The sequence below is a fragment of the Molossus molossus genome, unplaced genomic scaffold (assembly GCF_014108415.1).
Source record: "Molossus molossus isolate mMolMol1 unplaced genomic scaffold, mMolMol1.p scaffold_m16_p_10, whole genome shotgun sequence".
Taxonomy (NCBI): Eukaryota; Metazoa; Chordata; class Mammalia; order Chiroptera; family Molossidae; genus Molossus; species Molossus molossus.
The window spans coordinates 67,507,149-67,534,488 of NW_023425345.1; the positions used below are offsets into that span (position 1 = coordinate 67,507,149).

The following is a 27,340-nucleotide window of genomic DNA, read 5'->3' on the forward strand; positions in this document are numbered from 1 at the left end:
AGCGGTTAGAGCGTCGGCCTGCGGTCCTGAGAGACCCGGGTTCGGTTCCCGCTAAGGGCACGTACCTCGGCTGCAGTTTGTCCCCGGCCCTGGTCGGTTGTGCGGGTGGCAGCCACTCGATGTGTTCCTTTCACATCGATGTTTCTCTTTCTCTCTCTGTTCCTCTCTCTCCCTCCCACTCTACCTGAACAAAAAATGGAAAATGTCCTCGGGTGATGTAAAAAAAATAAATAAATAATAATAATAATAATAAAATAAAACAATCCCATTAAAAATGGACCAAAGACCTTACTGGACACCTCACCAAAGAAGATAGACAGCAAATATGCATATGAAAAGATGCTGCACCTCACAGTCACCAGGGAAATTCAAATTAAAACAACAATGAGGCCCGGCAGGTGTGGCTCAGTGGATTGAGCATGTCCCAGGGACTGAGAGATCCGGGTTTGATTCCTGACCAGGGCACATGCCAGAGTTTCAGGCTTGAATTCCAGTAGGGGGCGTGCAGGAGGCAGCCGATCAATTTATCTCTCTCACATTGATGTTTCTCTCTCTCTCCCCCTTCCTTGCTCTCTAAAAAACCAATAAAGCCCTGGCCGGTTTGGCTCAGCGGTTAGAGCGTCAACCTGCGGTCCTGAGAGACCCGGGTTCGGTTCCCGCTAAGGGCGCGTACCTCGGTTGCAGTTTGTCCCCGGCCCTGGTCGGTCGTGCGGGTGGCAGCCACTCGATGTGTTTCTTTCACATCGATGTTTCTCTCTCTCTGTTCCTCTCTCTCCCTCCCACTCTACCTGAACAAAAAAAATGGGAAAATGTCCTCGAGTGAGGATAAAAAAAAAAAAAACAAACAAAACATAAAAAACAATGAGGAGCCCTGGCAGGGCAGCTCAGTTCATGCACTGTCCTGATACACCAAGGTGTCAGGTTCAATCCCCAGTCAGGGTTCATATAAGAATTAACCAATGGCCCTGGCCGGTTTGGCTCAGCGGTTGGAGCGTCGGCCTGCGGTCCAGAGAGACCCAGGTTCGGTTCCCGCTAAGGGCACGTACCTCGGTTGCAGTTTGTCCCCGGTCCTGGTTTGTCGTGCGGGTGGCAGCCACTCGATGTGTCCCTTCACATCGATGTTTCTCTCTCTCTCTCTTCCTCTCTCTCCCTCCTGCTCTATCTGAACAACAAAAAAAATGGAAAAATGTCCTCGGGTGAGGATAAAAAAAAAAGAATTAACCAATGAATGCATCAATAAGTGGAACAACAAATCAATGTCTCTCTCTCTCTCTCTCTCTCTCTCTCTCTCTCTCTCTCTCCCCCTCCCTCCCTCCCCACTTCTTCTCTCTCTAAAATAAATTAATTAATTAATTAAAAACACACACAACAACAACGAGATGACACTATACATCTATTAGAATGGCCAAAATCTGGAATGCTAACACCACCAAGTGCTGACAAAGATGTGAGCAATGGGAACTCTCAGATACTGCTGGTGGGAATGCAAAATGGCACAGCCACTCTGGAGAACAGTTTGGCGGTTTCCTACAAAATTAAATATATTCTTACCATACAATCCAGCAATGTCACTCCTTGGTATTTACCCAAAGGAGCTGAAAAGTTATATCCACAAAAAAAAAAATCTACATGCAGATGTTTACAGCAGCTTTATTCATAATGGCCAAAACCTGGAAGCAGCCAAGATGTCCTTCAGTAGGTCCAGACAATGGAACATTATTTAGTGCTAAAATGATTTAAGTTATCAAGCCATGAAAAGATATGGAGGGACTTAAGTACATAAGTGAAAGAAGCCAATCTGAAAAGCCTACATACTATACAAATCCAACTATAACATTCTAGAATAGGTGAAATTATGGAGGTAGGAAAAAGACCAGTGGTTGGGGGGCAGGGTAGAGAGATAAAAACATGGAGCCCAGAGGACGTTTAGCACAGCGAAAATACTCTGTATGACATTATAATGATGAATACATGTCCTTTACATTTGTCCCAATCCACAGAATGTACGAGTCCAAGAGTGAGCCCTAATGTAAACTATGGACTTCAGATGATTATTGATGTGTTGATGTAGGTTCAACGATATTAACGAATGTGTCACTCTAATGAGTGATGTGGATAAAGGGGAGGTTGTACATGTGGAGGGTGGGGCAGGGGATATATGGACAATCTCTCGACCTTCCTCCCAATTTTGCTGTGAACATAAAACTGCTCTAAAAAACGTGAAGCATTTAGAAAACAAATAAATATTAGGGGAACTTCAACTTTTTAACAAATAGTTAACAAAACAGTTGCTAAAAAACACAGTTCTTAAGTGAAAAAAGCAAGGAAAATGGTTTACCTACATTTAATAAACTACACATTTCTCCAATAATTACAACTGGCAGAGGTCAAAACAGCTGTTGGGAAACACCGACACCCAATACTTTCCTCTGTATCAGAGTGTTTCTTCATAAGCCCAATCTTCCTCTGCATTTTAAATGCCTAACCAGATTCCTAAATGATGCTAATGTCATTCCATTCCACAAAGTTCATTTTCTTAGAGGCAGAAATATAAATATTCAGTTTCTCCGTTTTGTCTAATCCATCTTTTTATGTGACTCTTTACTTTCCCAAGTACAATCACTGAGTCCTTCCATGATTTGACTGGCATTATATCCCTTTTCCCCCAACCTTTCTACATCACCCCCTAACCTGAATTGTTTATTCCAGCTTTGCAACAGAACAGTTCCCATTTAATAATCATATACATTATATCTGAGGAAAAAATGACTAAAGCTGACAGACTGAGTAAACAACATTGCTTCTTAATGAAAGTGTTTTAAAGCCACGTATCTGACTTGTCACTGCCTCCTCCTTCCACTCCTGCCTCTTCTATGAACAAGTAGCTTCAAAGCCGTTTCCTGAAATACATGAATGGAAAAAGCGAGAGGGTGACTGCAGACTGCGATCACGTCAGGATGGATTTATCATTAATGTCACCATGACGTGTATAACACCAGGAGGAACATTTGCTTATTTTTCCATATCACATTCGTCAGTGACCGAGAATATCACTAAGGTATTCACCACAGTCAAACAAAGCATGGGAGTGAGGGAGGTGCTCTTGAATACAAAGACTAAATATCCATCTCATCTGTCACATAGCACTGCAATCAACAGCATTCTGAGGATTCGGCGACGAATGAGCAACCCCATATTGGGTCATCCTCCACCTGTGAACTGCTTCCTCCCTCCTGAACACTATTTCTGGTGACTCACTGAATCACAGTCAGATTTTTGTGCTTACGTTGCTAGTGTCCCATCTCAAAGTGTTTCCAGATTTTTTTTAACCTAATAAAGGCCCTAGGCATCAAAGATTAAAAGATAGTAAATATAATTCACTTCTATAACCTTTCTCCAAGCAAACAGCTTCCATCATAGACATTCACTGTCAACCTACCTCCTCCATACCTCACCCCAGATATGAAAGAATAAAGCAACCTAACAAGATCCAACGAGAATTAAGCATAACTGGTGGAGTAGGCAGTTTCCAACATGACCCCAGGGACCCCTACCTCTTAATAGTCACACTTGGTATACTCCCTTCCCCTGGAGTATGAGCTAGACATAGTGACGGGCGCCTAATGAATTGATTATGGCAAAAATGATGAAATCTGACTTCTGATATTAGGCTACAAATCTGTAACTTAATCTCCTCTGCACTGCTCACTCTCCTGTTCACTGAAGAATACCAACTACAACATTGTAAGATGGAGAGCCCCACATGAAAGGAACTCAAAAAGGCCTCTGACCAATAAATAGCCAGCAAGGAACTGAAGTCCTCAGTCCAAGACCTGTGAGGAATTAAATCTTGCCAACAACCACATAAGTGAACTTGGAAGTGAATGCTCCCACCCTGTCGAGCCTTCCGATGACACCACAGCCCCTGCCAACCGTTTTAATGCTACAGTCCTGTGACTCTGAGCCAGCTAAGCTGTGCCCAGATTCCTGACTCATAGAAACTGTGAAGTAATACACATTTGCCAGCTTAAGCAGCTTATTTGTTATGCAATGATAAATAATATAATTGATATTTAACTTGCTTCAAAAATAGGATGTCTTATAAGTAGAACTAAAAACATAGTCATTCACAGCTGGTAGTTACAAGAGTCTGTCCCACAACCTGGATTTAACCTGGGGAAACAGTATCTGGGTAATTACCAAGGTGTGACCAACACCATGGAAGGAAGTGGGCATCAGGGAAGAGAAATTATAGCTCCAGTACATCCCTCTCTGAAGAACGTCAGCTCCCTTTTTCAGAGCCTGAGACGCACCTTCAGCGCATCCCCTTCATGGCCTTCCACCACCTCCAGAATCAGCGCGGCCAGGATGTTGAAGCCTTGGCAGTACCCGACCTTCTTGTTCCATCGGGCATAGGCCAGCAGGACCCGCTTCAGCACAACCCTGTCCTGCTCAGCCTCCTGACCACAGTAGGAACTACAGCCTGTGCGGTGAAGATCCTAAAATAATGGGAAACAGTATTTTTCAAAATGACTGCTTATAATCTTTCTCCAAACAAACAAACCTGCAGTTATTTCTTTACCTTGGCATTAAGTAGATTATCAACAAGGATTGCAGTTTTTAAAAATGTATATGCAATTTATACACATGGGTCAAAACAATTTTTTTCCTAATGTTTTCTAATATGCTAAGACATTTTCAAGAGGAATTACAGTCAGGCAAATTTTCTACTTAAAGTGTTTCCAGAATTAACACAAACAGGGACTCAGAATTAACAAAATTCCATATAAATTAATAGTTTATTTTAATAATATGTCTCAGATATAACAAGTCATTTAAACACATGTATGATAGATGCCAATATTACTTCTTTCTACAAAAAAAGATGTAATGTTTATTTAGCTATCAAAACTCCACATAATATTAAGGAGCAAAATCAAAATAGCAAAAATTACAACCTATATTGTAGAGAGACAGAAAAAAACATTCTTTTAAAAAACAGAAAAATTATTCTATCCAAATTGTTTCATAAATTTGTGTTAAACAGACAAAAATTTAATACCTAATCAGGGCAATATCTATGTTATTACCAAATAGAGACTATGACTTTCTGGTGCTGAAGTCATTTTACTGACATAGTGTTCACTTCAATGATCAAAGATCCTCTTAATACCATGAGAGTTATAAAATGTGCACTGCCTTAATTTACAATTTCAACAGAAAGAAAATATTTCAAATATGCAATATTTCATCTCTGAGAAATGCATTCTGAAATCCCAAATAAACAACTGAAATGTGAAAATGCAAAGGCTTTTCAAGCATAATTTTTTTTAGCATTTGTCTGAAACAGACCAAATTAGATCAGAAAGTAGCTCCTTTTAGTTAGTACTTCCTCTTGAAAAAAAAAAACTCCAAATCTGCGAAACATTAGCCATCTTTGCTATCCAAAATTTAGATGAAACAACTTTCCTTTTAAAACTTCGGCTTATCATCACACTGTGATGTACTCATATAAAATCAAGAACTGGCCCTGGCCGGTTTGGCTCAGCGGTTAGAGCGTTGGCCTGCGGTCTGGAGAGACCCGGGTTCGGTTCCCGCTAAGGGCACGTACTTTGGTTGCAGTTTGTCCTCGGCCCTGGTTGGTCGTGCGGGTGGCAGCCACTCGATGTGTCCCTTCACGTCGATATTTCTCACTCTCTCTCCCTCACTCTCTCTCCCTCCCACTCTATCTGTACAAAAAATGGAAAAATATCCTCGGGTGAGGATAAAAAAAAATTAAAAAAAATAAATAAAATCAAGAACCGTATGCTAGAGGCCTACATAAGAGAATAATAGAGATTAAATTGAATCAGCATCCTTGGCTTTTGGCACGAGGCTCTAATCAACTATAATAATCCAGGGTAGGCAAACCACAGTTGCCTCCACACCTGGCTTGAACCGTTGACCATCTGAGTTAAAGTAGACCCTCCAGTCAATCTAGTTATATTCATAAATTGACAGGAAATTATCAAAGACCCTAATCAGAGCCCAATTATTCCAATATAAAATATCCTGAACTTGAAATTTCTCAATGACTTTTATGTAAAAATCTAGTTAACAGCACTGAGCAATGTTTAAAAAAAATTTTTTTTTATTTCCTATCATGTGAGCAAATAAATTGAATATGAATGGAAACATTTCTACTCAACATACAAATTTTTGAAGACAAGGTATAGTCAAAGTTCTTCACTAAAAATCTATTAATTAGCCCTGGCAAGTTTGGCTCAGCGGTTAGAGCATCAGCCCTCAGACCAAAGAGTCGCAGGTTCGAGTCCAGTCAAGGGCATGTACCTCGGTTGTGATGTAGGAGGCAACCAGTCAATGTGTCTCCCCCTCTCTCTCCCTCCCACTCTATCTGAAGATAAATGGAAAAATATCCTTGGATGAGGATTAAAAAAACAAAATCTATTAACTAATGAGGAAGCAGAAAATATTCAGACCTTAAGACTTGAGGCTCTATCCAGGAAATAGCTGGCACTTAGAACCTTCCTTCTAAGTTAGGACAATAGTCCAAGGTCAGGGGCATTACCTTGACTATCTGAATTCCCATTGAGTCATCATCAGGATTACTCCTTTCGTTGAAAGTGAAGCGCATGGTTTTGTCCCAGTCAATGGCTATACTGTGCAAATAACGATCTGCCAGCGTCAACCAAACCTAAAATATTAATAAAGAAGAATGCTACAGTAATATACGTAATTTCACCTGTATTAGGAATAGTTATTGCATCCAACAAGAAAATGGGAACTGTTCCTAGACCAGATACAGCGCACACGTAGAAATGCCAAGGAGCCTCACTGAAATGCTAACTGTACTCAATCACACCAATTAGGACCTTTCCTGTATTCTTTCAATTAATGTTTGTTGAGTTCCCACTATGTACCAAGCAATGATCCTTACATTAGGGATACAGTTAAGAAAAAATAACTTTTCAAATTTTATTTCAGTTCATTGGATTTAGTATATTAAGTTATGGGTTGTTATACTTGGCTCTGAATTGCTCTCTATGCTTGGGCAATAGCCAGCTGGTCATTCAGAGAGAATGGGCCTATTCTCGCCATGAAGTGTTCTCTGCTTTCAAATCATCAGTGTCTCTCTCTCTCTCCCCCCCTCTCTCTCATACACATACACAAGCACAGATACACACACACACACACACACACACACACACACTAAACTGACAGATGAGCTCCCATAATGAATAACTTTTAAAAAGAGTCAATTGATATATTTATACCTTATCCTAAAAAGTTGTTTCTGCAAGATGTATTTCATCATGCCATTTTTAATGTATATTTTGAGAAACCGCCAATGTTCAAATTCTAGGATTATTAAATTATATTTATAAATTGACATAATTAAAAGAGCTTTTCAAGTTTTGGTATTGGAACATAAAGTTAACAGGAATGTCATTGATTAATATAGTCTTCTCTCCTAAGCATCAGAATCATATGTCCAAATGCCCACTTGACACCTTCAACTTAGATATCTAATAGGTATCTCAACCTCAACATATCCAAAGCCACAACCACCTCAACTACACATAAATACATACAAACACACACATTTGTTCCTCCCATCCGAGTAAATAGTAACTCTCCCCTTCCAGTAGCTCTGGTCAAAATCGGAAGTCATTGTTGGCATCCCTATTACCTCATACTCAATCCAACAGGAATTCATGTCAACTCAGCCTTAAAAGTATATCTAGAATCTTACCCCTTCTCTTCATCTCCACTACCACAACCCTGATCCAACTCTTGCCTAAATTATTGTAAGCCTTCTATTGGTCTCACACTTCCGTCCTTGTCCCTCATATTCTCAAGTTAGTAGTCAGAGTGCTCCATTTAAAATATTAAGTTGTATCATGTAATTCCTCTGCTCAAAACTACTCCATGCTACCCACCTCACATTGGGCAAAGTCCTACTATGACTACAGGGTCCTACATGATCTGCCATCCTCCTAACCCCACCACATTACCTCCATGACCCTCTCTCCTATTGCTTCCCCCTTTTCACTGTGCTTCAGACACCCTGTCCTCTTGCTTTTGCTTGTGTACTCCTGAGATGCTCGTCCCCCAGAGTAGCTGCATGGCCCACTGCTCACCTCCTGCAAGGCCCTTTTCAAACATCACCTTGCTATTTAAAATTCCACCTCCTGCCCTGGCCAGTTTGGGCTCAGCGGTTAGAGTGTCAGCCCTCAGACCAGAGGGTCAAGGGTTCAATTCCTGGTCAAGAGCACCGTACCTCAGTTGCAGGTTCAATCCTCGGCCCTGGTCAGGGTTGTGCGGGAGGCAACCAATCAATGTGTCTCTCTCACATCAGTGTTTCTCTCTCTTTCTCCCTCACTCCCTCCTACTCTGTCTGAAAAACTCAATGGAAAAATATCCTCGGGTGAGGATTAAAATAAATACATTTCAAAAACTCCACCTCCTTATCCCCATTTACCCACACTTCCATTTATTTCTCTGCTTTATTTTTATCCAGGGTACTCATCACCATCTGACATACTTTATATTTTATTCATTATAAGCTCCATAAGGATAAACATTATGGTCTGGGTTTTTTTCCACTGCTGCATCCCCAGTTCCTAGGACAGTACCTAGGACAGTACCTGGCACGGAATAAATCAATAAATACTTACTGAACGAATGAATAATGGAAGGGGACGTGTTTTAAATTACTGAATCTAGAAAACAATATTTTACATTCCACAGACTTTAAAGAGGGACAGAGTGATGGCCCTTTTGTATTTTAGCCCTACAAATAAACCCTCCTTACCTTTCTCCTCCATTCCTTTGGTATTCCTGTTGACAGTCGGGCAACTGCCTTGAGAGCATCATACCACTAGGAACAAAGAAGAAATACTGGCAAAGTGGTAATGTTGACCTGGATAAGCACTTTTCAATCTTCTTCCACCTTGACATCTGTAGGGTGTAAAATATGTACAGCACCCTGGGCTAACAGTCAAAGATTCTTTCAGCCATATAGGACTGGTGTGAGGACTATGATTGCTCCAAGTCCCACCTTGGGCACCCTTAACACACCTGCGACCCATTTATAGCCCACACGCAATAACTTGGAAGCAATGGTTCAGAAACATGTATTAGGGATTCAGAATAATAGATATTTGGTTTTGTAAATATTTTTCACAATTGCGCCATTAATAGAAAGTACAAAAATGTTCATAGCAAGCATAATAAACCCAAACCATTTGTAGCTTCATGAATTATTTTATCTATATTTTAAAAAGTGACTTGTCTTCTTATGCTTATCAGAGTTTTCCCACTTTGAGGATATATCTCAGTATATACCCTGTAGATACCCCAAAAGAAGAGCACTGTATTATCAAAACTAAAAATAAAGTTACCTGCTGAAAACCATTTTGACCTAAAGACGGCTCAAGAGTGAACTTCAACTTTGTGTCAACTCCTAAAAGAAGAACATATAACTATTACTTTGGGAAAAAATAAGTTATATAAAAAACAAAAGTAAAAATTAACCTGATTCTACTAAGTTATCATGAAAATTTTAAAACATTTAGTTTTACTAATTTTTAGTCAGTTTTGTTAAAGAAAAAATATTGGTTTTTATAAGAGAAAAATATTCTATGGCAATAGAATGGAGCCTTTCACATAAGATGATTATTTCCACAGCTGTCTGTAGTAGTGCCAACCCCCCCAAAAAATTGACATTGCATAGAGACCTCCATTCAACTTTGGTTCTTAGAGTCGAGCAAATTATTTAACCTGTCTCAATCTCAATTCTTTAGCTTTAAAATTAGGATAACAGTATCTATCTCAGTAGATAGTTGTGATGATTAACTGTAAATCACCTAACATGGTATAATTAATATTTGTGAAACTTAGGAAGAGAATTCTCTACTTACAGAATTTGTTTTCTAGGACACTGGAGTGGATTGAGTCCATTAGGGAATTTTCAGTGGAATATCATAAGTTATAAAAATAATGTCATTGCCTTCCCACTTATGGAATCCTTAATAATCCTATTTGGAGATTTTCATAAGTTTTTAAATTCTGTCTTGATAGACTTAGATATCGGATATAAAAGTTTGTACATATAATTACTGATTACAAGCTAAAAATATAACTGAACTCTAACACTAAATTATCTACAACTTTAAATAAACTTCTTTGTTTCAAATCCCAAATCTATGGAAGAGAAGTAAATAAATAGGAGAATATATAAAGACTACATGCTTAATATTTATATTGGGCTTTTATTCAGAATTCCCTATTAGAAGCATATATGCTGTTGTTATTGAGGTAAAATTAAATGACAATTTTTATTGCTACTTAAATTGTATTTTAAAATAATAAAATCAAATCTAAAAATGTTATATATTCTTTTTCTACAATTTCAAAATCAATGAAATTATATTTTAAGTCACTTTTAATTTATTTTGTTTGTAATTTATTTATTTTTGTTAAAGATGTTTCTCCTTTTCCCCCCACTGATTCCTCCTCCCCCCTCCCTCGCCGCCCTGTCCCCAGCTTTGTTGTCCATGTCCATTGTTCATGCATACATGCATATAAGTTCTGTGGTTTATCTCCACCCCCCCCCCCTCGTCTGGGGACTGTCAGTCTGTACGCCACTTCCACGTCTCTGGGACTACCCCATTCCTCAGATTGTTATGTTCATTATATTCCACAAATAAGTGAGATCTATGATACATGTCTTTCTCTGTTTGGTTTGTTTCGCTTAGGATAATACTTTCCAGGTCCCTCCATGTCATCTCAAAAGATAAGAGATCTTTCTTTCTTACAGCTGCATGGTACTCCATTGTGGATATATACCACAGCTTTTTTATCCATTCGTCTACTGATGGACATTTGGGCTGTTTCCAGATCTTAGCTATAATAAATAGTGCTGCTACAAACATGGGGGCACATATATTCTTTCTGATTGGTGTTTCAGGCTTCTTAGGGTATATTCCTAGAAGTGGGATCACTGGGTCAAATGGCAGTTCAATTTTTTAAGTCACTTTTTAAAAGACATTACGTAAAAATTCAAGTATCAAGATACACCAAAAATTGGCAATAGCGTTACATTTTACAATGTATAATTATCATTTATGATGCAATTTTTGCTTCTAAGATGTTGATTACAGATTAGAAATACTGAAAACCGGGGGACTTCCTGTCAAGATGGCAGCGTAGGTAAACGCGGTATAACATCCTCCCACACTACATCAAAATCACAACTAAACTACAGAACAACCATCATTCAAATCCGCCTGAAATCAAATTGAATGGAAGTCCTACAACTCCGGAATTAAAGCAGCAACTGCATCTAGTCTGGTAGGAGGGGTGGAGGCGGAAGGGCTAGTCCCACACCCACGAATGGTGGATAAAAATTAGGAGGACACCTCAGCTGGCAAGGTCCTCCCTGAGGACTGAGGGGTCCCCGTCCCACACCAGGCACCCCGTTCAGGGTTCCAATGCCAGGAAGAGAATCCCCCTAACTTCTGGCTGGAAAAACCAGCGGGAACTGAGGCTCAGGGAGGCTGAGGCAGCTGGAGCCCCAGAAAGCTCCTCTTAAAGGGCCCGCGCACAAACTTACTCAGACTTGCTCCCTCTAAGCTTGGAGGGGAGACAGGTCGAGGTGCGCCAGAGACATATGGGAAAGAACTGAGCTATTTGGCATTAAACCGAGGGCTGGAGAGAGGGCTTTCTCCGGGACAGATGTGCTGTCAGGGGCCTTTGTTCCTTTGGTGGGCCCTTCCCTGGGGCGGTAGATAGCCACCATATCTGGGACTCCAGCAACCTGGCTCACACTGGTTGCCCCGCCCTAGTGATTCCCTGAGGCCCCGCCCCACCCAACTTTCAGGCCCACCCAAGCTGTTGCCAGTTGCTTAACCATAGGATTGGCCTATCTTGCATCCTGCTTCAGGTTTTCCTAGATTCTTTCAAACAAGCAGCATCTGGTCTCAGATAGCCCCATACCGCTTGTTAAGTAATACATAGAAACAAACACAGGGAAGCAGCCAAAATGAGGAGACAAAGAAACAGGTCCCAAATGAAAGAACAGAACAAAATCCAGGAAAGAACTAAGTGAAATGGAGATAAGCAACCTAACAGATGCTGAGTTCAAAATACTGCTTATAACAATGCTCAATGAACTTAGTCAGAATCTCAGCCAACTTAGTGAGGGCCTCAAGAGCATAAAAAAGGACCAGTCAGAAATGAAGGATGCACAGTCAGAAATGAAGGAGGCACTAACTGAAATAAAGAATAATTTACACAGATTCAATAGTAGAGTAGGTAAAGCCAAGAAGCAAACCATCGATTTGGAATACAAGGAAGCAAAAAACACCCAATCAGAACAGCAAAAAGAAAAAAGAATCCAAAAAACTGAGGTTAGTGTAAGGAGCCTGTGGGACAACTTCAAGCGTGCCAAAATTCACATCTTGGGGGTGCCAGAAGGAGGAGAGAGAGAACAAAAAATCGAAAACCTATTTGAAACAATAATGTCAGAAAACTTCCCTTACTTGGTGAAGGAAACAGACATACACCTCCAGAAAGCACAGAGAGTCCCAAACAAGATGAACCCCAAGAGGCCCACACCAAGACACATCATCATCAAAATGCAAAAGGTTCAAGACAAAGAGAGAATCTTAAAAGCAGCAAGAGAAAAGCAGTTAGTTACCTACAAACAAGTTTCCATTAGACTGTCAGCTGATTTCTCAAAAGAAACTTTGCAGGCCAGAAGGGAGTAGCAAGAAAAATTCAGAGTGATGAAAAGCAAGAATCTACAACCAAGATTATTCTATCCTGCAAAGCTGTTATTTAGAATCGATGGCCATATAAAGAGTTTCCCAGACAAGGAAAAGCTAAAGGAGTTCATCACCACCAAACCATTATTATATGAAATGTTCAAGGGTCTTCTTGAAGAAAAAGATAAAAAATATGACCAAACAAAATGGCAATGAATACATAGCTATCAACAATTCGCCCTGGCCGGTTTGGCTCAGCGGTTAGAGCGTCGGCCTGCGGTCTGGAGAGACCCGGGTTCAGTTCCCGCTAAGGGCACGTACCTTGGTTGCAGTTTGTCCCCAGCCCTGGTTGGGTCATGTGGGTGGCAACCACTCGATGTGTCGCTTTCACGTCGATGTTTCTCTCTCTCTCTCCCACTCACTCTATCTGAACAAAATATCGAAAAATGTCCTCGGGTGAGGATAAAAAAAACAAAAAAACAATTGAAGCTACAAGCAAAATGAACAAGCAGAACAGAAACATTCCCATAGATATAGAGAACATTTTGTTGGTTGCTAGATGGGAGGGGGGATGGGGAATGGGTGAAAAAGGTGAAGGGATTAAGAAGTACAAATGGGTTGCTAGACTGACAAACCTTAAAGGGAAGGGGGCTTGGGGGTGGGAAGAAATAAACCAAAGTACTTATATGCATAACCAGTGGACACAGACAACAATGTGGGAAAAGGCGGGAGTGGGGCGGGAATGGGGAGGAGGCGGTCAGTGGGGGGGAAATGAGGAACATCTGTAATACATTCAACAATAAAGATTTTAAAAAAGAAGAATACTGAAAACCTCTCCACAACTACTTAGGGCTGATATGTGGATAGGAACAATCTTTGGAATTTGCAAAATTATAATAACACAGACTTGTCTTTAAAAAGTAGTGTGTGTGTGTGTGTGTGTGTGTGTGTGTATAATGGAGTCAAGAAAAGAAGCTGGAAAGAGATATGTCTGATTTGCCCAAGCCCAAGAGAGTATGCAGATGCTCTTCTTGGAGTTCTGGAAGACTACTGTGAATACATGAGTAGGGTCCTAAATTTCTAAAGTCAAGCTGTAGTAGAGAATCCCAAGATACTTCTTTTCAAAGCTTCAGGTTCAAAACCATAGTCAACCTAGATAGATAACATTTTCTTCCCAAATATAAATTAAGTACCCCCACGGATTTTCATCTCTAAATCAGTTTAAATGAAGCCCGTCCCTCAGTGCCCAACAATGGTACAATGGTCACAAGAGTGCCTCCAGCTGGAGCGCAGGATTTGAGGCACGAATAAACAGACCTGGTTCTGAGGTTGCTGTCCAGACACAGGGTGCTGAATGGAGGAGCGTCTAGTCGTGACGTTTGCTTTATTATAACAAAGACCAGGAAATTCGGTCCCCACACTGAATTATTTCTACCGACCTAAAAGCCCTGTATCTATTATCCAATTTGCTCCCTTGACTTTTTCAGAGCACTTACCGAATGTCCAGCCCATTGCCTTGCTGCACTGAAACCCAGCTGGGTTAATTAGTTAAAACCACAACAATTTTCTCCTGATCAAAAATGAGTCACAGGATTAAACAAGAATTGATCATTCGCTGCCTGTAGGCAAAAGCGGAAATCAGGTCATTTTCACCTCTTCTTCTAACTCAATAAGGGAGGGGAGAAGGTTTATGTTTCATCTGATAATCATGGCTGTTCCGGGTTCAGAAATACAAAACACTTTAAACGTGGGAAGGAGATTATTTTTTTAAGGGTAAAGGAAGACAGTGAAAAAATACCAGTCTCTGTAACTAGACACTTCCTTGGGGAGAAAAACAAAGGAACCACGAGGTTCGGGAAGGCAGCCACGCTTTCCACCCTTTGGGGCTCAGTGCCTTGGCAGATTTTTCCCCTGCAGCCTCAGGATAGCAGGTCCCCGAAAGCTCTGGGAGGAGGGCTGGGGGAGGTCGAACCTGACAGGAACCCAGCTGGTGCCACTCCAGGGACAGGTGAGCGCTAAGCACCGGTGCGAGTTCAGCGAGCTCCCTCTGTGGCCACACTTGCCAGAAAGCTCTGCACCCAGGCTACCTCGCCAGGGCCGGGCTCATAAAACCCCGGGGAGGGATGCCGAATGGTGGAGCAGTCGCAGAGTTTTGCAGCCTAGAGAAGCAAAGATGTGTAAACACAATGCTGACAGAAAAAAAAAAAAAAAAAAAAAAAAAAAGGCCTAGCCTAGCATGGTCAGGTGTACTCGCGGACCTTACCTAAGAAAGGATCTCTAGGCTGCACAGTGTTTCCTGCCCGCTCCCCGCCCGGACACACACACATTAGAGGCTCCAGGCCAGCCGACCCCAGCACTCACACAGCAGGGACCCTCAGCAAAATGTCCCCCAATGTTTCCTTTGCAGCTGCTGCCTCCCTCAGACCCGAACTATCAAACCTGTGCCTTTCTCCACCTCACACACGTCTTTCAAGGTCTGGCTTCTTATAAGCCTGGCGCACAATTGGTTGTGCGGCTTCTGATAGCCGGGACAGGTGCCAGCACTTCCCCAGCTCCCGGCACAGGACCACGCACAGGCCGCGGGGGTGGGGGCCCGCGGGCCGTTGGAGCTGCGGGTCCTCCGCGCCTTGGGAGGCCGCTGCCTCCGCCCAGCCCTGGTCTGCGATCTGCCCCCCAGTCTGACCCAGCCCCGCCTGCGCCAAGCCGCAGTACCCTCCACCTAGCGGCCCGAGGGTGCTCCCCGGCCTAGGCAGAGTCCAGCTGAAGCAGAGGCATGAGCAGCACCAGCTTCCCGGGTGCCGTGCTACTTTCCAGTGCCCCATCTGCAGCCCCGGGTCCTCACCCGGCTCCAGAGTGCAGAGCAGCCGGGGCGCGGTCCGGGAAATGCAGCTGCGCTTCTTGAGCACATTGCTCAGGATGGTGCCCACACCGCCGCCACCGCTGATGCTGCCGCCGCCGCCACCCTGCCGCTTCAGGCATCTCCCTCCGCGCCTCAGGGAGCCAGTCAGTTTGTCCTGCCGCATCCGAGAGCGCCCCGAGCGCCGGTGCAGCCACCGTCCACCTAGGTAGCCCCTGCCCTGCCGTAGAGGCTTGGCGGGTGGCTCAGTCGAGGATCCCTTGGGAATAGCGTGAGTGCGGCGGGCCAGCGCTCAGGGGTCCAGGGGACCTGCGAGGCACCGCCGGAGCCACCGAGCACAGGGCGGCCAGCAGGCATCTGCAGTGCGGAGCCCCAAGGCTGAGGCAGGAGAGGGCTTGGGGCGGGGAGGAGGGCGGGAGCGAGCGAGCAAGCGAGCGGAGCCACGGTAGATGAGGGCGGGCGCCCGCCTCCAATCCCAGCATCACCGTGCGCAGGCGGGGCGGCCCTAGCTACCGTCCCGCTCCCAGCACTTGGGCCCAGGAGTCGCTGGGCTGCGGAGCCTGAAAACCCCGGGGCGGGTGGGTGAGCAACTACGTTTGGAAACCAGAGGCAGCGACAGAGATTTCTGCGATTATCGCAAGGTCTGGGACTGGATGGCGGGGACACCAAAGGGAGCACGTCTCAGGTGCAGAACACCAGTGAGATGCAAGTGCCTACTTCATCTGGGAAGCCTCAGAAGGGACAGTCAGCCCGAGGCCGGCATGTGGCGAAGCCCAAACTTCATCCCAAATTGTTTTGAACTCTTTCCTGGCAGCTTAGTGAGGCATGGCGAACACATTAAAAAACAGTAATAATAATGGTTGTTTATCATGGAAGTATGGGCTTCAAGAAAAAAAGAAGTGTTCCCAATTAAAAGCAGTTTGTGTGTGGGTGTATGTGTGTTTTAAAGTGCTTCCTCATCTCTCCAGCTAGAGATCTGATTCAGTAGTTCAGAACTATTAGCTATCATTACTGGTATTTTTTTGTTTTGTTTGTTTGTTTTTTCTCTGATCAGTGGGCCTAGGCTCTAACCGCTGAGCCAAACCGGCCAGGGCTTGTTTTTTTAATTTTTTTTAAAATCCTCACCCAAGGATAACTTCCATTTTTCATCAGACAGAGTGGGAGGGGGAGAGAGAGAGAGAGGGAGGGAGAGGGAGAGAGAAAGAAACATATGTGTAAGAGGGACACATTGAAGGGCTGCCTCCCACATGACCCTGACCAGGGCTGGGGGAACCGCAACCAAGGTACCTGCTGTTGACAGGAATAGAATCCGCCACTTATTGGTCCATGGGCTGACGCTCTAACACCTGAGCCAAACCAGGCAGGGCTCCTGGTATCTTTTAAAAAAATAATTCTTAAGTCCTGGCCGGTTTGGCTCAGCGGTTTGGCCTGCGGTCCAGAGAGACCCCGGGTTGGGTTCCCGCTAAGGGCACATATCTTGGTTGCAGTTTGCAGTCCTGGTTGGGTAGTGCAGGAGGCAGCACTTGATGTGTCCCTTTCACATCGATGTTTCTCTCTCTCTTCCTCTCTCTCCCTCCCACTCTATCTGAACAAAAAACGGAAAAATGTCCTCAAGTAAAGATAAAAAAAAAATTAATAATAATTCTTAAGCTAGGACATTCACCAATGGATCATTAATCATAAAAATGAATGAAGAGTAAGGAAAGAAAGGATGTGGGGGCAAATACAAAAATATTTGCATTTGCTAACATTTAGAAAAGGAACACTAGATAGATAAACCAAAAGGTAATTTAAGGAATACTTATGTGGGATACATCTGATAAGGAGTTAAGATCCAAAATTTATAAAGAACTCATACAACTCAACACCAAAAAAAATGCAATTTTAAAATGGGCAGAGGGCCCTGGCCAATGTTGCATCTGGTGGTTAGAGCATCTGCCCCAGCAATGAAGGGTGTCAGGTTCGATTCCCAGTCAAGGACACATACCTGGGTTGCAGGTTCTATACCTGGCTGTTTGGGGCCCAAGCAGAAGGCAACCAATCAATGTGTCTCTCTCACATAGATGTTTCTCCCTCTCCTCCCGTACCTCCCTCCCTTCCTTCCCCTCTCTCTAAAACTCAGTGGAAAAAATATCCTCAGGTGAGGATTAACAACAACAACAAGAAAAAATGGGCAGAGAACTTGAATAGACACTTCTCCCAAAGAGGACATACAGATGGCCAACAGATATATGGAAAGATGCTCAACATTGCTAATTATAAGAGAAATGCAAATTAAGATCACAATAAAGGGGCCCAAGTCCTTCTGACCAAGGCCCTAAGTAAATGAATGAATAAATAAATAAAATCACAATGAGATATCTCCTCACACCTGTCAGAATAGCTGTCATCAATAAATCAACAAACAACACATGTTGAAAGGCTGTGGAGAAGAGGACTCCAAGGACGGTGGGTGGGAATGCAGACCAGTGCAGCCACTATAGAACAACAGTATGGAGGTTCCTCAAAAAATTAAAAATGGAACTGCTTTATGACCCAGCAATTCCACCTCCTGGCATATATCCAGAGAAATCCAAAACACTGATTTATATGAATATATACACCCCTGTGTTCCTTACAGTTTTATTTATAATAGCCAAGATATGGAAGCAACCCAAGTGCCCATCAATAGACAATTGGATAAAAAAGATCTGAGATACACACACACACACACACACACACACACACACACACGAATATTACTCAACCATAAAAAAAGAATAAAATCCTTGGACCTAGAGGGTATCATGCCAAGTGAATTAAGTCAGAACAAGACATATACCATATGATTTCACTTATATTTGGAATCTAAAGAGCAAAATAAACAAACAAACAAACAAACAAAAAATACAGACTCAAAGATACAGAGAACAGACTGGTGGTTGCAAGAGAGGAGTGGTGTTGGGGGTCTGGGTGCAAAGGGTGAAGGGATTAAGAACTACAAATTGGTAGTTACAAAATATTCATGGGGATATAAAGTACAGCATAGGGAATGTAGTCGATAATATTATAATAACTATGTATAGTGCCAGGTGGGTACTTGAAATATCAGGGGACCACTTTGTAAAGTATATGATTAATCACTATACTGTACACATGAAACTAATGCAAAATAATTGTGAATGTAAACTGTACTTGAAAAATAACATTTAAAACATATATGTGGGAGAGAACAGTGTGGAAGAGACAAGAATGGAAAACTGGGGCTTCTCCAGATATGCCTTACATAGTTTTGACTCAGATTATATTAATAATATTAATAAATTAAATAAAGAGAAAACCCTAAAAATTTGAAATGAATGGAGAAATCAAATGAACCTAATGGAATATCTCTTTGATGGCATAAGAACACAGAAAAAAATAAGTTGCTTTAGCATACAATATTATGACCAGTATGAATGGTGATTCCAAAGCAAACAGAGCTGCAACAAAATCTTGTATTTCATTCAGTAGCATTATTGTCATTAGTAATATTGGAATTATTTTTTTAATTCTTATATATACTAAAAATAAAGCGAAAAAATAATTATGGTAATGTCAAAAGGAACCAAGATGTTTTCAGTATAACAGAATATGCAAGCATACCAAAAAAAAAAAAAAAAAAAAGGTTTTCTTAAATCTTTTTTTCTTTTCAAAAGTACCTATATATCCATGCAATAGGTTTAGAAGGCCAACCCAGCAGCTATGAACACCTCCAGCACCCAGGTTAAGGTGTCTAAAAACAATTCCCTACTGAAAGGAACCAAGGGCTCCTCTGAGGTGTGACTGATCCCAGATCTAGGCCAGAAAAAGTACAAGATGAGCCTGAAACACACTGATGAGCTCACAAAAGAAGGATGTGCTCCAAAACTACATGTGCTCAAAAGGACACAGGAACCACATGAAAAGGCTTCTGTTGGCCAAACATGGAACAATTTGAGCATCAAAAACAATGACTGTTAGTGAATGAAAAATGTTAAATATTTTTTAAATGCATTCCTAATGATTCCGAAAGAGCGGGGGAAAAAAAGTCATTTTTATGACTCTGGCACATTTATTTTTTTAACAGTACATTCTGGCCTTTGTGAAGTGCCCTCAGAATTTGAGGACAATGTCAGAAATGGTACAACTCTAAGCATAAATATACATTTCATAAATAAGAAATCTGTTTAAATGAGATTAGTCATCTGCAAAAATAAACCAGGTAGATAAGAGATATGTAAAGGATATGCAAACAATTCCGTTCTACCTGCCTGGGGTTGAGATGCTCTGAAAGAGGCAGCACTCAGCCTCATCCCTTCAAAAGATAAAGTTACTGTTTAACTTGGTCCTGATGAACTGTCTGGCTTGGGTTTCACACCACGCCCACATAGAGAAATCTATCCTTCATCAGCCTGATGATTTCATAGTTTCGGTACATGTTTGTTTTCCTTTAGCTTTCTCTGAAGTTTAATAAGATGTCCATTCACTCTTCTGGACCATCTCAGCTATGCTGAGAACAATAATAGAAAGAGGTCTGATGCTTTGGCTTTGGCAACTTTTTAGAGGGCACAACAGGCCTGTGGAGTGAAGAGGGTGATGAACACCCAGAAACAAAGGGGGACAACTGGAAGGAGAAGAGAAATCCAGGAGAACAAGCTGGTAACTGCATGCACAGTCTCGTCTTGCAGAGTTCTCATCTGCTCAAACCTCAGAGGGTCTTGTGTTCTGTTTTAACAAGAACGGCTATTCACACGTAGTTGCTAGCACTGGGCCAGCAGGAAAGACAGCCTTGCCAGCCAAGAGGAGGAGAAATGCCCTCTGCTCTCCAACCTTGTCCCCGGGTGTAGAGAGGGACACCCAGCTCCCAGGGCTGGTTGACATATGCCACGCAGACCATCTGGTCCCTGTGGCTCTGACTCCATACTCATCACGCAAATTTTTGTCACATCTTTTCCCATAGAGCCTTTGCCACAGAGGAAAGAACACACTGACCAGTTAACAGCAGTAAATACCCCTGAGTTCAGTCAACTTTCAGTGAGCTGAAGAAATCAAATTCCTGGAGGGCCACAGCTGAAGTCAGACAGACGCTAGACTGCCAACCCGCTCAGACGTGTTATGACGGACACCAGGGCTTCTCAGATTCTTCTTCAGTTACTTTTTTTTTTTTTAATCCTCACCCGAGGACATTTTTCCATTTCTTGTTCAGTTAGAGTGGGAGGGAGAGAGAGAAAGAGAGAGAAACATCAATGTGAAAGGGATACATCAAGTGGCTGCCACCCGCACGACCAACCAGGGCCGGGGACAAACTGCAACAGAGGTACATGCCCTTAGCGGGAACCGAACCCGGGTCTCTCTGGACCGCAGGCCGACGCTCCAACCACTGAGCCAAACCGGCCAGGGCTTCAGTTACATTTTTTATTGGTAGTGAAAGGGCTTGCTTACTTTCAAGATGAAAATCCTATTTCACCTCTAATAGATTCACTACAATAAAAAATTGACAAGTTTTTCTTTAAAAATAAATGAATAAATAAAAGCTTCCTTTGAAAACATCCCATTCTAAACTTACACAGAAGTTGAAATCAGAAGAAAGTAATTTTAAGAGGTTCTACTACTACAGCAATAACTAGCCAGGGAATTAAATAATATTATTTTGTTTATATTGGAGAGAAAAACCAAGACTGCCAGCTTTTATAGCAAGCAGATAATTAAATGAACACTAGACTACAATGCTCTAAAAGAGGCCTTGGCACAAGTCTACTATTATAGTTATTGTCTGCGTCATGGTTTTTAATTCATGGCTGGAATATTGTTTTCAGAAAGCAAAAGATGTCATCTGAAGTCAACCTGCAGAGGAAACAATGCCGGCATGGACTTTGCTTGAGGATCACAGCTGGCGAGATTTCCAACCAAGCCAACTTGCCATCACTCTTTACTAATCAAGTCATTTTCAATAATCATTGTCAGTGAGTTCTCATTTGGGAAAATCACACCTTGGCATGCCCCAAACAAGTATGTTTTAGTCTAAATTGGGAGAAAAGAAGCTCAGTGAAAACTACATGGGATGAGAATCTGTTACTTGGACTGCTAAAGAAAATGAGTGCTTTGAGAAAATGCCCTAAATGTCTCATCCCAGCACCCACGGCACATCCCCAGAGATGCAAGCGCCCAGGAACAAGGAAGTGGGGATCTCCAGGCCAATGTGCTGGGAGTGAGGCTTCCTTGAAATCAACCGATTCCTTTAATAGGAAAAAGGGGAAGAAGCCAGAAGAAAAAGGAAGCCCCACATAAGAAATAAAAGCTATCTCCAAGGGCCTTCCAGAAGGCAATCAGGTCTGGGACTTCTGTCATTTCCTAATGCTGCTACTTTTGTTTAACAGCAAAATCTTAAAATAAAAAGCGCCTACGTGCTTATCTTCAGGGGCTGAGCAGAGCGAGTGGTGACAATTACCATGAGAAAAAGCCCAGGAAGCCTGCTGTGAGCAGAGAGAAGCGGCACAGAGCAGGCTGCCCAGGAAAGGAGGCCTGAACTCATGCTTACAGCAGCAGCTCCGCAGTGAGCTGTTCACCAGCGCCGAGCCTCTCAGGCTCAGAGGGATCTGACCAGGTACAGGTCTAGTGCTGTCTCCCATTGGGCGGGGACGGTCGTCTCTGCACTCCTGCTAACAGAAAGGGTGGGGGTCTGTGACATAAAAGCCACTATTCTCCTCTCTGCTCTCCACAGTACTTGAAGGTCTGTGAACAACTACTAAAAGCAACAGTGACCGTGGCCAGCACCGTATGAAGTTAACATTCTCCTCAGGCCTAGAAGTAGGGCCTTAATAAGCAGTTTTTTCTACTTATTCTCCGGGTCAGAGCCCACACACCGTGAGCTCATGGTGATAGCTTCATCACCATTTTCCCCCTCATGAAAGAGACACAGAGTCAGGGCAACAGAAAGAAAGCGAGGGGAAAGAAAAAAAACTTACAATTATCTGACACATCACATTACATACTTGGAACATTTTATTTTCTTATTGTGATTTTCTCTTCTTAGTCATAAAAATATATTTCTCTGTTTTTTTAATCCTCACCCGAGGATACTTTTCTATTTATCATCAGATAGAGTGGGAGGGAGGGAGAGAGAGAGAGAAAGAGAAACATCGATGTGAGAGGGACACATCGACTGGCTGCCTCCCGCACGACCCTGTCCAGGGCCGGGGACAAACCGCAACCGAGGTACGTGCCCTTGGCTGGAATCGAACCCACCACTCATTGGTCTGTGGGCTGATGCTCCAACCACTGAGCAAACCAGCCAGGGCACCAGAAATGTACTTAAAGTCCTGCAGCCAGGTCCATGTAACCTGAAGCTCACAGATAACCCCAGGTTTTAGAAACCATCATATTAGTCTTCTTGGCTTGTTATTCCCTGTATTTTCTTGCCTCAGAATAACTGAAATTGATTCAGTATCACTTGAGGTAGGTTCATGTTGACCACATAAAGACATCTTTGTATTTCTTTTGCTTATTAATTCATTCATAAAATGAACATTTATTCATCAACTGCTGCAGAAAAGGCACTGTGCTATGTATGTATGGCCAAATGAAAAGATGAGTTCAGTACATTCTCTGCCCTCAAGAAGCTTACAGTTTACTGAGGGAGAGACACGTGGATAGTGACAGGACTGTGTGAACGGACCATTTACATGCTATGTGAGTACTTGGAGGGCTACCATTATCTCAACCTCCTCCTAAGTACTGTACACAGTATTCCAATGTTTTCCCAGAGCTTTATTTCACCGAAGCAGGCCAAAGACAAAGCTCACCTGTGTTCGTATAATTATGGTATTCGTAATCACACTTGACATCCACATCAGGAGTCAGTGTAGCTGGAAGACCCATCCCTTTGGAAGGTGAAATCATTGTTTACCCTGGTCATGATTCACTATTTAGCTTGAATTTCCCCGCCTTTTACACCCAGTCATTCTGAGATTCTTTTGGCCCAGTCAAGGGATATTAAAGGAGAGGTTTCTCATAACTATTGATGCAGATTAGTTTGGCTTAGAAATATATGTTCCTGGAGAAGAAAGCTGATGCCTTTGAAAGAGAATATGCTTCATTTTGATGGTGAAAAGAGAGAAGCATCAGGAAGAGGAGAGAAATTAGAATCAACATTAATATTGGCCCGGGAGCTTGAGATCTCCCAGCTGGGTTCATTCAGAAGTGAAGACAGATGTGTGGACTGATGAGGCAGTGTGAAAGTAAGTCACTGCACCTGCCAAGGCCCTCCAGCGGCACGGTGGTGTGTCAGTGCTGAGGCAGGCACACCGAAGTTAGAGTTCTAGCACCCGTACTTATTACTTTATGTCTTTGGGCAAGTTACTTAATTTCTGGGCTTCAAAATCCTCATCTTTAGAATTGAAACAAGACATTTTTGATAAATGAATGGCATAATGATAGTCAAGACGCTAGCACAGTACTGGTACAAAACAGGCATTCAGTGCATTTATATTTGGTTGTCCCCCCCCTTTTTTTTATCATTTAATCCCTTTTTGGAAACACTATTTCCTCAGAAATAGATTATCATAAAAGAAAGGATAGTCTAGCCTCTACTTTGAATAACCAGAAAGAGAAGGATTATGAGAAGAAAACTTGTCATTGCAAAATTATAAATAAAATGAATGAATGAATGAAGCAGAAGGAAGCAGTGTGGAGAAGGACAAATCATTTTTAACAGCATTTATAGTATTATTGTACTTCAAGATGATCAAATAGCCAGCAGAACCCAGAGGCTCAAACATCAGTAATGTGATCGACTTCAGAAGCCGAAGGCAGAAAGCAGCAGGTCAGTCCCAGGGACCCTTGCTGACCTTAAAAGCAATGCCCTCTCTTTGATCAGTGAGGCCAGTCGCACAGAGCCTACGCTCCTGAATGATCTGCGGTATCATCAAGTCTCCAATAAGCCTGTATTTGAGAGTTGCCTGGGGTGACTTTCTCTTTAATTTGCAAAAAGTGTTCAATAGCCAAGTAGTGACAAGTAGAATCTGGTCCACACAGAGGAGAGAAAAATATTCGACACACAACAAGCTTCTCTTGAGAACCTAAAGCATGTTCAGGACAAACGCCAGTGTCTGGAATTCAGTGAGGATTTCTTTAGCTTTCCGTGGCAAGACATTTTAGAATATACTAAGGGGGTGTTGCCTTTAGCCAGCATGCTCAATGAGAGAGTCTGGGTGTCCTCCTTTTCTTACTGTTTGTTGTAACTGTGCCGGATAAAGGCTGAGATGGCCCTGTTAGCAGTCCACCCAGAAGTCGGCCCAGCGGAAGACCCAGGACCTGACCCATGGGCCAGAACATGCCCCCCGAGGTCCTCACCACACACTCCTCTTTTACTTTCTTACCCTGGTACCCTTGGTCACTGGGAGGAATGTTGAGACTAGTTTAATGTTGACTACAAAGGGCTACATCAGACCTGCTGAACAGGAGTTCTAGAGAGGCAGACAGCAACGAAAGTTAAATGTGTGCTAACTTTTAGTGTAATAAAACATACAACCTTAGGAGAGCCTGCAGGTCCTGCCCCTTGGACTGCTCAGATGGCTGCCAGCCCAGCAGTCGGGGTGCTGTGAAAGGCCATCTGAAATGAGGTGAGGTTTGCCCTGGCCAGTGTGCTCAGTGTTAGAGCGTCAGCCCTCAGACCTAAGCGTCTTGGGTTCGATTCTGATCAAGGACACATACCTGGGTGGCAGGTTTGATCTCCAGCCCTGGTCGGGGTCGTGCAGGAGGCAACCAATCAATGTGTCTCTCTCACATCATGCTTCTCTCTCTCTTTCTCTCTCTCTCTCTCTCTCTCTCCCCCCCCCTCACCCTCCCTTTTATTCTCTCTAAAAGTCAATGGAAAAAATATCCTCAGGATTAACCAAAAAAAAAAAAAGAGAGGTGAGGTTCAACTACCAACACTAGTAAAATGGCTTTCAATACTGATTCTCTGAGATCAATTTTACTGATATTCAGAGTCTACTACTCTATAAGAATTGCTCAGTCCAATAAAAATGTTAACCAACTACAATGCTTGAAAAATATAGTTTAGGTTGTTATATTTTCAGGTAAAGTAAGCTTAAGCAAAAAAGATCCTTAATTCTTAAGAATTTTTTAATGTATCATTATACTTTGTTGACTTTAAAAGAATAGCCCTGGCCAGACAGCTCAGTTGGTTGGAGCGTCGTCCCCATACACCAAGATTGTGGATTCCACCCCTGGTCAGGGCACATACAGGAATCAACCAGTGAATGCACAAATAAGTGGAACAACAAAGCGATGTTGCTCTTTCTCTTTCTCTCTGTCCCTCCCTTCCTCTCTCTCAAATCAATAAATTTTTTTTAATTAAAAAAAAAGATATTCTGAACAAATTGAATTTTTATGTATATATTAAGAATCTTACATTATTTGTACATCATTATCCCCACTGTATAAGACTGTAAGACAGGTGATAGAAAGGAACTTCAAATCACATTAGGAACGACGTTAAAAGGAAGATGCACGTCTCCTGAATTCTATGGGTGACAGATACTGGAGACAAGGGGAATTCTATGGTATGTCACTGATACAGGCCTCAACGTTTTAAAAGGTGGAATATCTGGTGATTTACATTCACTTTTATCTTTACCTACATAGATACGGGAGTCCACCAGAGTATCCTTGGGAATGGTCATGTATGTGTTCTAGTTTTTGGAAGTCGACCTAAAATGTTGGTAACAGAAAAACTACAAAGCTGACAGCTCTTAATAAATACACTTTCTATGTATTCCTTCTCTTCTAGAAGCAATATGAGTGTGGCCTAGTATTCTCATGTCCTTAATATAGCAATGCTGGCACCTTTAATTACCGCTGTCTTCAGTCCCAGCTTACCAGAATGTCACTGGCAGCACGTCAGTCTGGCCTGGTGCCAGTATCAATCAGATATACCACTCCTAGGGAGGGAACAGATTATGTCTTTAAAAAGTTATGTCTGGGGCTCTGGCCGATTTCGCTCAGCAGTTAGAGCGCCAGCCCGTGTTCCAGAGTCCCGGGTTCAGTTCCCACTAAGGCCATGGTTGCAGTTTGTCCCCAGCCTTGGTTGGGGTCGTGTGGGTGGCAATCACTCAATGTGTCTCTCTCACATCGATGTTTCTCTCTCTCTCTCTCTCTCTCTCTCTCTCACACACACACACACACACACACTCTATCTGAAGATAAATGTAAAGTGTCCTTGGGTGAGAATAAAAAAAAAAAAAGTTACGTCTGGGTTCTCTACATTTTAAACTTTCCAAATAACTTAAAAACTAAGTCCCACAGTCTATTTTAGGAAAATTCAAACTCATTTTCTAGCACAGGGCCTGACATACAGTAGGCACTCAGAAATGGTTTTTAAATGCGTCTAGAACACACAAAGAAGATCAGATTGGAATCCTGCTGCCAGACATTTTAAAATGGCACCTGCCTTAACACCTGTATTCCATATGCCATATTTCTCCCACTCCCACACCTGACTCATCCATGCCCTTGAATTATTTACAGGCCTTTTCCTCTCAATAGGTCATAAACTCCTTTGAGCACAGGGACTACGGCTTATTCATTGCTGTATCTCCCCCCTCCACTGCCCACACCTGACATGGAGCTCCACACACATTGGACACTCAGCACATGAACATTAAAAATAAAGAACATCAGCCCGGCCAGTGTGGCTCACTTGTTGAGCGTG

General features: G+C 42.5%; 1 protein-coding gene across 1 annotated transcript in view; it reads right to left on the reverse strand.

Annotated features, from left to right (window-relative positions):
* Positions 1-27,340, reverse strand: part of TBC1D30 (TBC1 domain family member 30) — an 80,009-nt gene that overhangs the window by 26,662 nt on the left and 26,007 nt on the right. The window contains exons 3-6 of the mRNA XM_036252210.1: positions 9,405-9,466; positions 8,816-8,881; positions 6,569-6,694; positions 4,314-4,499 (exon numbers count right to left, since the gene is read on the reverse strand). Coding sequence (XP_036108103.1) covers positions 4,314-4,499; positions 6,569-6,694; positions 8,816-8,881; positions 9,405-9,466 — 440 coding nt within the window. The remainder of the gene's footprint in view (positions 1-4,313; positions 4,500-6,568; positions 6,695-8,815; positions 8,882-9,404; positions 9,467-27,340) is intronic.